Source organism: Bufo bufo, chromosome 7 (assembly GCF_905171765.1).
Source record: "Bufo bufo chromosome 7, aBufBuf1.1, whole genome shotgun sequence".
NCBI lineage: Eukaryota > Metazoa > Chordata > Amphibia > Anura > Bufonidae > Bufo > Bufo bufo.
Genome location: NC_053395.1, coordinates 216,667,011 through 216,681,822, shown reverse-complemented (window position 1 = coordinate 216,681,822; position 14,812 = coordinate 216,667,011). Strand labels below are relative to the sequence as shown.

Here is a 14,812-nt window from a genome sequence, read left to right as displayed (position 1 = left end):
ATGACTTTTTGATCGCTTGCTATTACACTTTTTGTGATGTAAGGTGACAAAAAAAAAAATGTAGTGCGGTTAGTGCACCCCCATGGGCTACTTTCCAGGTTGATTTACTATATATATATATATATATATATATATATATATATATATATAAAAATCATTTTTTACACTCAATAAAACCACTCGGAGATAAGGGACAGGTATATTGCGGACATGCTAGCAGCGATCTAGCCGTGCATGTCCGCATCTCTGCAGGGTAAACAGGTGTGACAGAATCCTTTTAAGTCCCGGACAGAAATGACGTACATGTACATCATGGGTCCTTAAAGGGTTAAAGGAGTCAGTGTAATAAAAAGCTTACTAGACAGACATGTGACAGACTCTAGTTTCTTTGTTAACTTTCAATCCGCAATCTTCCATGGCGACAAACAGTGCCAGTTTAATTAGACACTGAGATAGATAGATAGATAGATAGATAGATAGATAGTGTGGGGATTTGCTCTGGTAGACAGGACAAGCGGACGCAGTATAGAGGCAAAGACCAGTTTGTAACTCAAAAACTTCTGTCTTTTATTCACACTTATGGCAACAAAACAGTACGACAGTCCATTTGCAGTTTTGGTGTTCGTTCACACTTAGACAGTTCATACAGCAAAAGAGTCACCTGTTATCCTAGGTGTTAGTTCACACCCAATCGGCATTGCTCGGGACAGAGAAAACCTCCCAAACTCAGACGGCCTCCAGCCTAGAACACGGCTCAGATCCCAATCAAGCGATTGCCAGAGCTCCTCTGTCAGAGAGAGGTAAATTACCACCAGCTGACACTGCTGGCAGTTTTTTTTTTTTATATAGGCCAGTCAAGACCCAGCCTGGAACGTGGGGAGTAGTCACCCACCCAGCACTTTGACTACTCCCGGTAAGAGCCGTCCCGGATCAGCTATTACAGCTACACTAAACAGCAAGGTGTCAAACAGCTACCAGGAACCTCGGTGACACATATCTTCCGTAAACGACAGTCCCTTGCGCCTTCCTACAATAGATAGATAGATAGATAGATAGATAGATAGATAGATAGACCAATAGCAGTAAATGGAGCAGTGGCCGCACATGTGCAGGTTGCTCTCCATTCACTGCTACTGGACTCCAAAAACAGCCGAATGCGCTTTGTTTGGCTATTTTCAGAACTCCCATAGCAATGAATGCATGGGGCGCTCACCTTCACTCTGGGGCCCCGGAGGTGGGACCCGAACCTGTCTGCAATATGCCATCAATGTATGAGATGAGCCAACCCCTTTAAGAGACCCGTGCCTAGTAATAAACTGCGACATGTAAGGCCAGTCTCAGGAGATCTGCCTCAGTATGCTGACATAAAGTAGGCTTCCGATGGAAAAGTGTACCACACGACCGGAGGATCAGACGTAGGGGGCACGCAGATCCGCTCAGGGGCTGTATACAGAAAACTGTAAGGCCTCTTTCACACGGGCGTCATTGATTTGGGCCGGATGAGATGATAAGATTTTATTGTGTAAAACATTTTAACGCGTTTTGCACGCGCGTGATAAAAATCTGCATGTATGGTACCCAAACCCGAACTTCTTCACAGAAGTTTGGGTTAGGTGTTGTGTAGATTGCTATTATTTTCCCTTATAACCATGTTATAAGGGAAAATAATGATGATCGGGTCCCCATCCCGATCATTTCCTAGCAACCATGCGTTAAAAATCGCACCGCATCCGCACTTGCTTGCGATTTTCACGCAGCCCCATTCACTTCTATGGGGCCTGTGTTGCGTAAAAAAAAGCACAAAATAGAGTATGCTGCGATTTTCACGCAACGCACAAGTGATGCGTGAAAATCACCGCTCATGTGCATAGCCCCATAGAAATGAGTGGGTCCGGATTCAGTGCGGGTGCAATGCGTTCACCTCACGCCCGTGTGAATGTGGACTGTGAGGTTTACAAAGCTATTTGCCAAGTTGCTTCATTTTCCTTTTAGATGCTTCCCCAATATGTGTAGAAACACAGCCTTATCACACCCCATTGATAGAAATGCTTTCCAAAGAAAGCTTCATGAAAAGGTCCGCTACCCGCTAATATACTTTGATTCAATGCCTCAATATTTTTTTAAGGTTTCCATTTGCCGTCATTGAAAGAAAAACATTAAAGGGGTTATTTCCATGCACAGACATCATATAGTACATGGAAATACCTTTTTAATAAACCTACCAGCCCTGTACCTTACATGGATCAGGAGATCTCCCCATTCATTGCTGCAATAGTTCTCCTACATTCTCTTCGGGATAGCAGCTCAGGGGGCGTGTCCTTCCTCCTGCAGCTATCTCCCTATTAGGGTACTTTCACACTTGCGGCAGAGGATTCCGGCAGGCAGTTCCGTCACCAGAACTGCCTGCCGGATCCGGCAATACGGACGCAAACTGATGGCATTTGTCAGACAGATCCGGATACCAATCCGTCTGAGAAATGCATTGAAATACCAGATCCGTCTCTCCGGAAAAACGGATCCTGTCTAGAAATTTTTTTGCATTTTTAAAAGGTCTGCGCATGCGCAGACCGGAAAGACGGATCCATTTTGCCGCTACACTTAATGCCGAATACGGCACTAATACACTTCAATGTAAATTAATGCCGGATTCGGCATTCTGGCAAGTGATCAGTATTTTTGGCCGGAGAGAAAACTGCAGCATGCTGCGCTATTTTCTCAGTCCAAAAAACGTAAGAGGGACTGAACTGATGCATCCCGAACGGATTGCTCTCCATTCAGAATGCGTTGGGATAAAACTGATCAGTTTTTTTCCGGTATTCAGCTCCTGTGACGGAACTCAAGACCGGAAAACAAAAACACTAGTGTGAAAGTACCCTTACAGCTCAGAGGGAGTTTCCTTTCTGCTACAACGTTCTCCTGTCCAATCTGTTGCAGCTCTCTCCCTATCACAGTTCAAGGGGCATGTCCTTTTTGCGGTATCTCTCTCCCTATCTCAGCTCACAGGGCTTGTCCTTTTTGCTACACCTCTCCCCCTGTAACTGTCACAACTGATATGGCTGGTGGCAGCTGAAGGATAGAAATGAGCATGTGCGTCCACCTCAGGAGATGGACATGCACATTATTATACGGACTGAACAACAGGAGGCACCATTATAATGAAGTACAAAGAATATCTCATGACTGGAACATTTTTGTAACAAAAAGTAGCCATATGAGGGCTTGTTTTTTGCAGAACAAGTTGTATCTTTCAATGGCACCTTTTTGGGGTACACAAGGGGGCAGGTCACCGCCATGCCTGCTATTAGCTGCACCCCCTCCATCGACAGATACTGATTTCTGCAGGCAGCAGAGATGCAAAGATGGCCATGGAGCGACGCAGGAGGAAACCAGCGTCCGGGACCAGGTAAGTATGTAAATAGTCGCGGATCTGGGCATCGTATCGGGGGTTATTCAGTCTTGGATAACACCTTTAACTCTTTGGTAAAACAGCACTACAGCCACTGACCATTTACATTTTAAATTTTGCGACCTTATCTTTGCGGCATAAATACCATGATAATACCAAACATACTTTTTTTTTTAAATATCACAGTGGGATGTGAAAGTTTGGGCAACCTTGTTAATCGTCATGATTTTCCTGTATAAATCGTTGGTTGTTATGATAAAAAATGTCAGTTAAATATATCATATAGGAGACACACACAGTGATATTTGAGAAGTGAAATTAAGTTTATTGGATTTACAGAAAGTGTGCTATAATGGTTTATACACAATTAGGCAGGTGCATAAATTTGGGCACTGTTGTCATTTTATTGATTCCAAAACCTTTAGAACTAATTATTGGAACTCAAATTGGCTTGGTAAGCTCAGTGACCCCTGACCGACATACACAGGTGAATCCAATTATGAGAAAGAGTATTTAAGGGGGTCAATTGTAAGTTTCCCTCCTCTTTTAATTTTCTCTGAAGAGTAGCAACATGGGGGTCTCAAAACAACTCTCAAATGACCTGAAGACAAAGATTGTTCACCATCATGGTTTAGGGGAAGGATACAGAAAGATTTCAGCTTCTGTTTCCACAGTTAGGAACATATTGAGGAAATGGAAGACCACAGGCTCAGTTCAAGTTAAGGCTCGAAGTGGCAGACCAAGAAAAATCTCGGATAGACAGAAGCGACGAATGGTGAGAACAGTCAGAGTCAACCCACAGACCAGCACCAAAGACCTACAACATCATCTTGCTGCAGATGGAGTCACTGTGCATCGTTCAGCCATTCGGCGCACTTTACACAAGGAGATGCTGTATGCGAGAGTGATGCAGAGGAAGCCTTTTCTCCTCCCACAGCACAAAAAGTGCCGCTTGAGGTGGGCTGAAGCTTATTTGGACAAGCCAGCTTCATTTTGGAATAAGGTGCTGTGGACTGATGGATGAAACTAAAATTGAGTTATTTGGCCATAACAAGGGGCGTTATGCATGGAGGAAAAAGAACACAGCATTCCAAGAAAAACACCTGCTACCTACAGTACAATATGGTGGTGGTTCCATCATGCTGTGGGGCTGTGTGGCCAGTGCAGGGACTGGGAATCTTGTCAAAGTTGAGGGACGCATGGATTCCACTCAGTATCAGCAGATTCTGGAGACCAATGTCCAGGAATCAGTGACAAAGCTGAAGCTGCGCCGGGGCTGGATCTTTCAACAAGACAACGACCCTAAACACTGTTCAAAATCCACTAAGGCATTTATGCAGAGGAACAAGTACAACGTTATGGAATGGCCATCTCAGTCCCCAGACCTGAATATAATTGAAAATCTGTGGTGTGACTTAAAGAGAGCTGTCCATGCTCGGAAGCCATCAAACCTGAATGAACTAAAGATGTTTTGTAAAGAGAAATGGTCCAAAATACCTTCAACCAGAATCCAGACTCTCATTGGAACCTACAGGAGGCGTTTAGAGGCTGTAATTTCTGCAAAAGGAGGATCTACTAAATATTGATTTCATTTCTTTTTTTCTTTTTTGTGGTGCCCAAATTTATGCACCTGCCTAATTTTGTTTAAACAATTATAGCACACTTTCTGTAAATCCAATAAACTTCATTTCACTTCTCAAATATCACTGTGTGTGTCTCCTATATGATATATTTAACTGACATTTTTTATCGTAACAACCAACGATTTATACAGGAAAATCATGACGATTAACAAGGTTGCCCAAACTTTCGCATCCCACTGTATGTATATATATATATTTTGCACAATAAAAACCTTAGCTGTGTAAGGGCTTGATTTTTGGGGGGTAACTTAGTTTTCAATGGTACCATTGGAGAATATATATATATAAAAAAAAAATTTGAGTAGAGTATAAACAAAAAGGGGACTTCAATATGCGATCATTTAAACCCCCAATAATACGATTGTACTACTTATATAGTACAGTGTACTAGGGATCGACCGATATAGATTTTTTAGAGCAGATACCAATAATCTCTGAACTTTCAGGCCGATAATTTATACCGATATTCTGTGTATTTTCATTTTTGAAAAAACTATTCCTACACAAATCTGCTGAAAATGAACATGCGTATTGTTAACGTGTAGCTTTTTTTTGTAAATCTTTCTTTTTCATTTATACCTAATATTTTGGCGTTTGTGTTTTTTTTTTACTTTTTCTTTTACTAACTAACTTTTAGCGCCCTTAGGGGTTAGAGCCCTTGTCCTATTCACCCTGATAGAGCTCTATTAGGGTGAATAGGACTTCACACTCTCCCTGTGCTCGGTGCACACAGCAGCAAGGAGATTACCATAGCAGCCAGGGTGTCAGTAGCGTCCTGGCTGCCATGGTAACCGATCGGGCCCCAGGATTACACTGCTGGGGCTCCAATCAGAAGCTGCCACTGCCACCAATGAAGAGGAGGGGAGAGGGGACCCTGTCGCCACTGCCACCAATGATTAATACTGGGAGGCTTGGGGGGGGGGGGGGGGGGCACACTGCGCCACCAATGTTTTAATACTGGGGTTGGGTGGGGGGGGGGACGCGGGGTGCACTGCGCCACCAATGTCTTTAATACTGACGTTGGGTGGGGGGGGGGGCGCGGGGTGCACTGCGCCACCAATGTCTTTAATACTGAGGTTGGGTGGGGGGGGACGCGGGGTGCACTGCGCCACCAATGTCTTTAATACTGAGGTTGGGTTGGGGGGGACGCGGGGACGCACAGCCACCAATGAAGATAACTCGCCCATTAATTTATATAAAGGAGGCGGGTGCTGGCTGCAGAATCATATAGCCGCACCCGACCTCTATGAGCGGTAGCTGCGATCCGTGGCAGTTAACCCCTGAGGTGCGGCAGGGGTTAACTGCCGCGGATGGCAGCTACTTGTCATAGAGGTTGGGTGCGGCTATATGATTCTTCAGCCAGCTCCCGCCTCCTGTTGAATTTGAATCAACGAGTGAGTTAACATCATTGGTGGCTGCTGAGGGAACACGGATCACGATGACAGCAGCGCGATCGTTATTCCAGATTCGTTATCGGCATATCTGCAAAATAGATACCGATAACTTTGAAAATCCTAAATATCGGCCGATAATATTGGTAAAACCGATAATCGGTCGATCCCTACAGTGTACTATGGCGTCAGTAGAAAACCAGTACGCAGTCTATTAGGCCTAATAGGCACACACAGAAGGCGGACACAGGGGCGTTCTCTGACTGCTATTTAAAGGTCGCATTTGCAGGGAGGCGATGGGTGACAAAGAGATGGCATTGCTTTCACGGATCCTGTCCGTTAGAGCAGGCGTCCGGATGTCATTAATCTTGTGAGTGGCAATAACAAGGCTATTTTGTAAAAATGTGTCCATTTAAAGGGGTTATCCCATGTTTAATGCAAAAAAATGAAAATCCGATATCATAAAGATACACGACAATCTCTTTCTAACAAAGCTAGAACCAGCCCCGCACCTCACATGGGTCCAGAGATCTCCCCATTCACTGCTGCAATTGCTCTGCTAGATTATCTTCAGCCTGGCAGCTCGGGGGGGCATGACCTTTCTGTATGGCATCAGTCACTGTCCTCCATCGGGTCACTACCTTGGGCAGCTCCAGTGACATCACTGCCCATATATGGACAGTTATCCATATGCTCCCCTTCAATAAAATGGCTACCCTGCTTGGGTTGAGTCCTGATAATCCATCTCCCATGATTGCGGACGTGACACCTATTGAATACCCTCGGCATCTCCATCTTGTGCCCTTCCAACAAAAAGATGTCTTCCCCGTCCACAATACCCTCCAAACATTCTGCCCTACAGGTCATCCCACAAGTGACGAACCCTAGCGGTAAGAGATGGCCTCGTTTGGAGACAGTCTTCTGCTAGTCCTAAGGACTTAGTATTGCATCTGAACATGGCCCCACCAGGGGGTCCTAAATTGTTCTGGTGGGCTGGTCCTACCCCATGTACGAGCCATGGCAGCAGGTTCCCTTTACATCCCGAGCCCCTGACGTATAACCGATCCTGATTTCACAAGTGAGTGGGGCGAACGTCTCCTTACCTTCCATGCCTCTGCAGGGCAAACAGGACTCCTTCTCTCTGAAATGGGAGCAGCCTGTTTTGCAGCTTTTCGGGAAGGCACGATAACCTGTCAGCGGCTTCCGGATCCGATTCTCTCTGTTTAACTCTTGACTTCGCCATTCTTCACCTAACGTGGATGAGGGGGAAAAAATATATTAAAAAAATCTTAAAAATATTTTCATTTTTCTGCAAATAAAGCCTCCAGAACCCTTAAAAACATGGCTGCATTCTTCTAAAAACAGTGCCACGCCTGTCCACGGGTACGGCAGATGAGTCGCATTCAAGTGCAATGGTGCCGAGCTGTAATACAACCCACTGACAGATGTGGCGCTGTGCCTGGGGTAAAAAATAAATAAAAAAATGCAACATTTTTCTAAACCTGTGAAACCCATTTAATAATTGCATAGTGAACATTTCTGCTTTCAACTTCTCGCCGCCTTCATGACCTCAGCTTGCTGACAGTGAATGTGAACATTATTATTTACACTGAAAGGCCGAGAAGCTGTCCAGATCATGCGCTGCTGGCACCGCTGCAGGGCTTGTTACTAAAGCCTGATAGTCTCCGTACACATGCGCGCTTCGCTCAGCCAAGCATGCATGTGTTCAGAATGAAGAGAAGGGAAGAAGCTGCTGCCAGACACCTCGGGGAACAAAAGGATATCCATCTAATGTGTATGGCCAGCTTAAGGGCTCACGACTGCATTTTCGGTCCGCACCCGATCCACATTGTTTTGTGCCGATTGGATGCGGACCCATTCATTTCAATGGGGCCGCAAAAAATGCAGACAGCACACCGCGTGCTGTCCAGATCTGTAAGCCACTCTGTCCCGCAAAAAAAGATGTCCTACTCTTGTCTGTCTTGCGCACGAGAATAGGCATTTTTAAAATATGGCGGGAGGTGCAGAACGGGAAGATGCAGAATGCACATGGGCAGCATCAGTGTTTTTCGGATCCGCGATTTACAGCCCGCCTCTCAGTATACTCATTGGCATATTAAAAACCCTTATTTCTCCTAGATTCCACAATGACTAGGGGAATAACAGTATGTCTTTAATCAGCAAGGTGAGCACCAGCAGGAATTATGGCTGATGTAATAGGGTTGAGCCTGCTGATAGATGCCTTATGTCTGTGTGTGCCGCACAGTGCTAATACAATCTCAGGTCCTGACTAGTGTTGATTGGTTCGGGTTATCTAAGAATTCCACTACCACGAACCATAACCGTAACGGAATTCTTAGATAAACCGAACCTCGTACGCCGAACTTGAAAACATAAGTTGGCTCATCCCTAGTCCTGACTCATTAGTAGTCGGCTCCTGCCCTGCTCGTTAGGATCAGATCACTGAAAAAACTAATGTCCCAGAGAGAAGTAACACCTGATATAAAACACATAGACCAATACGCATCCAACACACGTCCACATGAGACCACCAAGGATCCTGCTGGCACCGCTTCTTCCACAGTGAGGGGTGATGGGCAGGGGTTTCATTACAAAGGTCTCAAAGAAGCCTAAGGTTGACGACTGGTCACGATTAGATCCAACACAGTGCGCCCCACTATAAGTCATCAATAACAGATCGCTGGGGGTCCGAAAACCCCACCGATCATTCATTCTCAGCAGCCGCCGGCAAAACAGAGTGGGTTGGATGCAGTGGCCGTGCCCGGTACTCCAGCTCAGCTTATAGTCACTGATCAGTGGGGGGTGGCCGGTGACAGACCCCCGATAATCTGATGACTTTATGCCGAGGGTAGGTCATCAATATCTAGAACCAGCACAACCCTTATACTCACTGGCAGAGAAGATCTGGGTTCTCCAATACCAAGCAGCTCTGCCAAAGACCATCACAAACTCTGGAGGACCCAGCTGGTCCACGCATTACAGTCCATCAATGAAGACCATGTAATGCTTCATTTGTCCTGTGGAGTCACTGTAGGGAAATTACAGCGGAAAACCCTGCGATCAGATTCTACTCAGAGGACTTAAAGGGTTTTCTAAGATTTTGCAACTGGCGCCGCTGCCTTCTCGAATAGCTGATTGGCGGGGTGCTGGGTTGTAGGACCTCGCCGATCAGCTACTAATGACCTATCCAGAGGACAACAGGTGGAGGCTGAAGGGACGACTTTTTTTTTTTTACATTAGCTATCTCAACCCGCCATCTCTCCTGTGTAAATTCATTCAAAAATAGCTCTGCCAAATCGCCGTCACCGCAGCGCCACTTTCTATTCACAACATTACACGTGAATATATTTCCGCTTGAGGAAAATAAATTGGCCTCTTGAGGGATCGTTCTGAGAAGGATGAATCCATCTTACCGCGTTTCTCTCCCCAAACGAAAGTCAAGAAGGAACTGGAAGATGAATTCTAAAATGGACATTATAATGAAGCGCCGCTCGTTATCAGAGGGAGAGGCGCGTTTAATAGCTCATAACACCCGCCTGAGTGTAATGGGGGCCCGTCCTCCCGAAACCAGCGCTAAGACTACTTCATTAAACCACAACATAAAACCTGAGCGAAACCTTCAACATCTCACTGCAAGACGACGGCAACTAGAAGAGGACGTTTAAGTCAGTGACTGCATTAACCTCTGCTGTTCCAGGGCGACCCATGATACAGGCAGTAATGTATGTACACAGCAGAACAGCGAGTGCAGCTCTGGAGTATAATAGAGGATGTAACTCAGGGTCAGTTCAGGATAAGTAATGTATGTACACAGTGACTCCACCAGCAGAATAGTGAGTGCAGCTCTGGAGTATAATACAGGATGTAACTCAGGATCAGTACAGGATAAGTAATGTATGTACAGTCGTGGCCAAAAGTTTTAAGAATTACATAAATATTGGAAAAGTTGCTGCTTAAGTTTTTATAATAGCAATTTGCATATACTCCAGAATGTTATGAAGAGTGATCGGATGAATTGCATAGTCCTTCTTTGCCATGAAAATTAACTTAATTTCAAAAAAACCTTTCCACTGCATTTCATTGCTGTCATTAAAGGGAGTCTGTCACCACATTTTGAGCCTATTAGACAGATCCAATAGCGTTATATGTGCCACCCAGAAGTTTAAAACGGTACCTTTGTTGCATATACCGGAGTCTTGTTTCAGCCAAAAATGAACTTTGTAGGTTCTGTAAATGCGCCCTCTCAAGTGCCCAGGGCGGCGTCTCAATCTTCCGAGCCCAAGACCGGACCTCCCCAACGGCTCATAACCCCGCCCTCGGTGTGCCTCTGCCCGCCCGTTTACGCTCCTCCTCTCTCCTGCGGCGCAGTGGAAAAGGAGAGAGGAGGAGCGTAAACGGGCGGGTAGAGGCACACGGAGGGCGGGGTTATGAGCCGTTGGGGAGGTCCGGTCTTGGGCTCGGAAGATTGAGACGCCGCCCTGGGCACTTGAGAGGGCGCATTTACAGAACCTACAAAGTTCATTTTTGGCTGAAACAAGACTCCGGTATATGCAACAAAGGTACCGTTTTAAACTTCTGGGTGGCACATATAACGCTATTGGATCTGTCTAATAGGCTCAAAATGTGGTGACAGACTCCCTTTAAAGGACCTGCTGAGATCATTTCAGTAATCGTCTTGTTAACTCAGGTGAGAATGTTGACGAGCACAAGGCAAAAGTAATAACTAAGTGGCTCGGGGACCAAAACGTTGACATTTTGGGTCCATGGCCTGGAAACTCCCCAGATCTTAATCCCATTGAGAACTTGTGGTCAATCCTCAAGAGGCGGGTGGACAAACAAAAACCCACTAATTCTGACAAACTCCAAGAAGTGATGATGAAAGAATGGGTTGCTATCAGTCAGGAATTGGCCCAGAAGTTGATTGAGAGCATGCCCAGTCGAATTGCAGAGGTCCTGAAAAAGAAGGGCCAACACTGCAAATACTGACTCTTTGCATAAATGTCATGTAATTGTGGATAAAAGACTTTGAAACGTATGAAGTGCGTGTAATTATATTTCACTACATCACAGAAACAACTGGAACAAAGATCTAAAAGCAGTTTAGCAGCAAACTTTGTGAAAACTAATATCAAAACTTTTGGCCACGACTGTACACAGAGACTTAACCAGCAGAATAGTGAGTGCAGCTCTGGAGTATAATACAGATGTAACTCAGGATCAGCACAGGATAAGTAATGTAGTGTATTTTATGTATTTATTACAGTATTATGTAGATTTTCTATACGTTAACTATAACATATTTCCAGTGATGGACATGAGCTTTAGAGTAAGTAGGTCCAATAATCACTTGGTCGCACACTGGTGCAGTTCGGAGTTAATAAATCAGTCTTCCTCCTGGAATAGACACCTCCGCTCTCTGGGAGGAAGGCTCTTCAAACTTTCCCTGTGGTTTTAGATTTTTTTATGATAAATAACATGACGGCATCTACAGGATACGGAGGAGACAATATATTTAAACTGGAAACCTGCCACCGCAGATATAGCAGCGCTACCGCCTACTGCTGTCAGCGAGCCGGAGGATGAGCCAAGTGTGAAGGTGAGGTACACAACCGGTGATCAGATGACGAATAACAGCCCGAGATACAGCCTGACAACACCGGCTGTTACATAACTGACCCCCTTCAGGACTGTAAGCCACAGGTCACAATTCACAGGCATGTTTCTTCATATCCAAAGGCTGCACAGGTTTTCAGCCACTGTATGCAGGCAGTAAGTTTCCATTCATCGACAGCAGCCCTTCTGCACCTCCGTCTCCTGCCCTTCTCCACCTGCGCCTTTCTCCTGCCCTTCACCACCTGCACCCCAGATCTGCTGCCATTTACCCCCCCAATCTCCAGCCCTTCACCACCCGCGCCCCATCTCCTGATTTTTACTCCAATACTCCCTTTTATCTGTTGGAGCCCCCAGCAGGTCACCCGTCGTCCGTCCGTCCGTCCCCCAGCAGGTCACCCGTCGTCCGTCCGTCCCCCAGCAGGTCACCCGTCGTCCGTCCGTCCGTCCCCCAGCAGGTCACCCGTCGTCCGTCCGTCCGTCCCCCAGCAGGTCACCCGTCGTCCGTCCGTCCCCCAGCAGGTCACCCGTCGTCCGTCCGTCCCCCAGCAGGTCACCCGTCGTCCGTCCGTCCGTCCCCCAGCAGGTCACCCGTCGTCCGTCCGTCCGTCCCCCAGCAGGTCACCCGTCGTCCGTCCGTCCCCCAGCAGGTCACCCGTCGTCCGTCCGTCCGTCCCCCAGCAGGTCACCCGTCGTCCGTCCGTCCGTCCCCCAGCAGGTCACCCGTCGTCCGTCCGTCCGTCCCCCAGCAGGTCACCCGTCGTCCGTCCGTCCCCCAGCAGGTCACCCGTCGTCCGTCCGTCCGTCCCCCAGCAGGTCACCCGTCGCCCGTCCGTCCCCCAGCAGGTCACCCGTCGTCCGTCCGTCCGTCCGTCCGTCCCCCAGCAGGTCACCCGTCGTCCGTCCGTCCGTCCCCCAGCAGGTCACCCGTCGTTCGTCCGTCCGTCCGTCCCCCAGCAGGTCACCCGTCGTTCGTTCGTCCGTCCGTCCCCCAGCAGGTCACCCGTCGTTCGTCCGTCCGTCCGTCCGTCCCCCAGCAGGTCACCCGTCGTTCGTCCGTCCGTCCGTCCGTCCCCCAGCAGGTCACCCGTCGTTCGTCCGTCCGTCCGTCCCCCAGCAGGTCACCCGTCGTTCGTTCGTCCGTCCGTCCGTCCGTCCCCCCCCCCCCAGCAGGTCACCCGTCGTTCGTCCGTCCCTCAGCAGGTCACCCGTCGTCCGTCCGTCCGTCCCCCAGCAGGTCACCCGTCGTCCGTCCGTCCGTCCGTCCCCCAGCAGGTCACCCGTCGTCCGTCCGTCCCCCAGCAGGTCACCCGTCATCCGTCCGTCCCCCAGCAGGTCACCCGTCGTCCGTCCGTCCCCCAGCAGGTCACCCGTCGTCCGTCCGTCCGTCCCCCAGCAGGTCACCCGTCGTCTGTCCGTCCCCCAGCAGGTCACCCGTCGTCTGTCCGTCCCCCAGCAGGTCACCCGTCGTCTGTCCGTCCCCCAGCAGGTCACCCGTTGTCCGTCCGTCCCCCAGCAGGTCACCCGTCGTCCGTCCGTCCCCCAGCAGGTCACCCGTTGTCCGTCCGTCCCCAGAAGGTCACCCGTCTGTCCCCCCAGCAGGTCACCCGTCCTCCCTCTGCAGCCACTTTCACATAACCAGTACCAGTCTCCACACTAGTTGTCTCAGACCTGTGGCTCACCACCAGGGACAGAACCGCTGAAGAGGAAAGCAACAGTCTGCAGCCTAAACCTACCTCACCCGACCTGTGCAATTACCTAATGTCCCCTCACACATCACCGCCACATCACACTGACGTCACACTCACACTGACAGCGGCCTCCAGTGACGAACTCCCACCAACCAGCGGCTATGTCAAGGGAATCAGCCAAATGACGTCATTCAAACTTCGCGCGCCGCAGACGGAAGTGACGACAAGAAGGAGGCGGGGCATGCGAGCTGAATGGTACCTGTCACTCTCCGGCTGCAGTAGTAAAACTACAGCTCCCAGCAGGCCATGGGAGAGGGAGGGGCTTCGGCAAGATGTCACAGCTGGGAGTTGTAGTTTCTCACAGTTCGAGAGCCAGAGGATGCATAATGGTGCATAGATAGATTCTTATGGCTCTATATTGTGCCATTCCTCTATTACTCCTGCTAGAAGTTATGAATGAATTACTAGCAGATTGCAGTGAAGGTCCAGATGGGTGTTACCAGCTGGGGGGGTGTCCCTGCCAAGGTCTAATACTATCCAATCATTGCTTCCAGTGTCAGACAGTGCAGGGACACGCCCAAAACTGGTAACATCCATCAGGACCTTTATTGCAAACTGCAGGCAATTCATTCATAGCTTCCTAGTAGGAATAATCAAGAAATGGCACAACACAGAGTCCTAAGAATTGTTATCACCTGGGGAATGCAATTAGTTACTGATACAGACGTGTCAGCAGAGGGGACGGGTCCTCTTTAATAGAATTTCTCACTATCGGACCGCGAGGTGCTGATTTTTACTGCTCGGCGCTGGATGTCTCGCGCAGACACTGAGTAAACATATGCAAAACCTGAACAACAATCTGAGGAGTTGCAGTTTTTTGCATTTTTTCTTCAGTCCAGTTTCTGCAGTCCATGCAAATTATGAATGGCTGGAAACACAAGGCGGTAAAGCGGCGCTTACTGTATAAAACCGTCACACGCTCGGCTTTGTAATATATGACTGTGATAAGGAATAAAAGACCTTAAAGGGCATTTCCACCTTTTTCTTCTG

The 14,812-nt window shown here is 48.0% G+C and overlaps 1 protein-coding gene across 1 annotated transcript in view; it reads right to left on the bottom strand.

The window, feature by feature from the left end:
• ZRANB3 (zinc finger RANBP2-type containing 3) overlaps nucleotides 1–13,970 on the bottom strand; it is a 271,436-nt gene extending 257,466 nt beyond the window's left edge. Inside the window, exons 1-2 of the mRNA XM_040440742.1 lie at nucleotides 13,880–13,970; nucleotides 7,544–7,689 (exon numbers count right to left, since the gene is read on the bottom strand). Coding sequence (XP_040296676.1) covers nucleotides 7,544–7,683 — 140 coding nt within the window. The 5' untranslated portion in view covers nucleotides 7,684–7,689; nucleotides 13,880–13,970. The remainder of the gene's footprint in view (nucleotides 1–7,543; nucleotides 7,690–13,879) is intronic.
• Nucleotides 13,971–14,812: the final 842 nt, after the last annotated feature.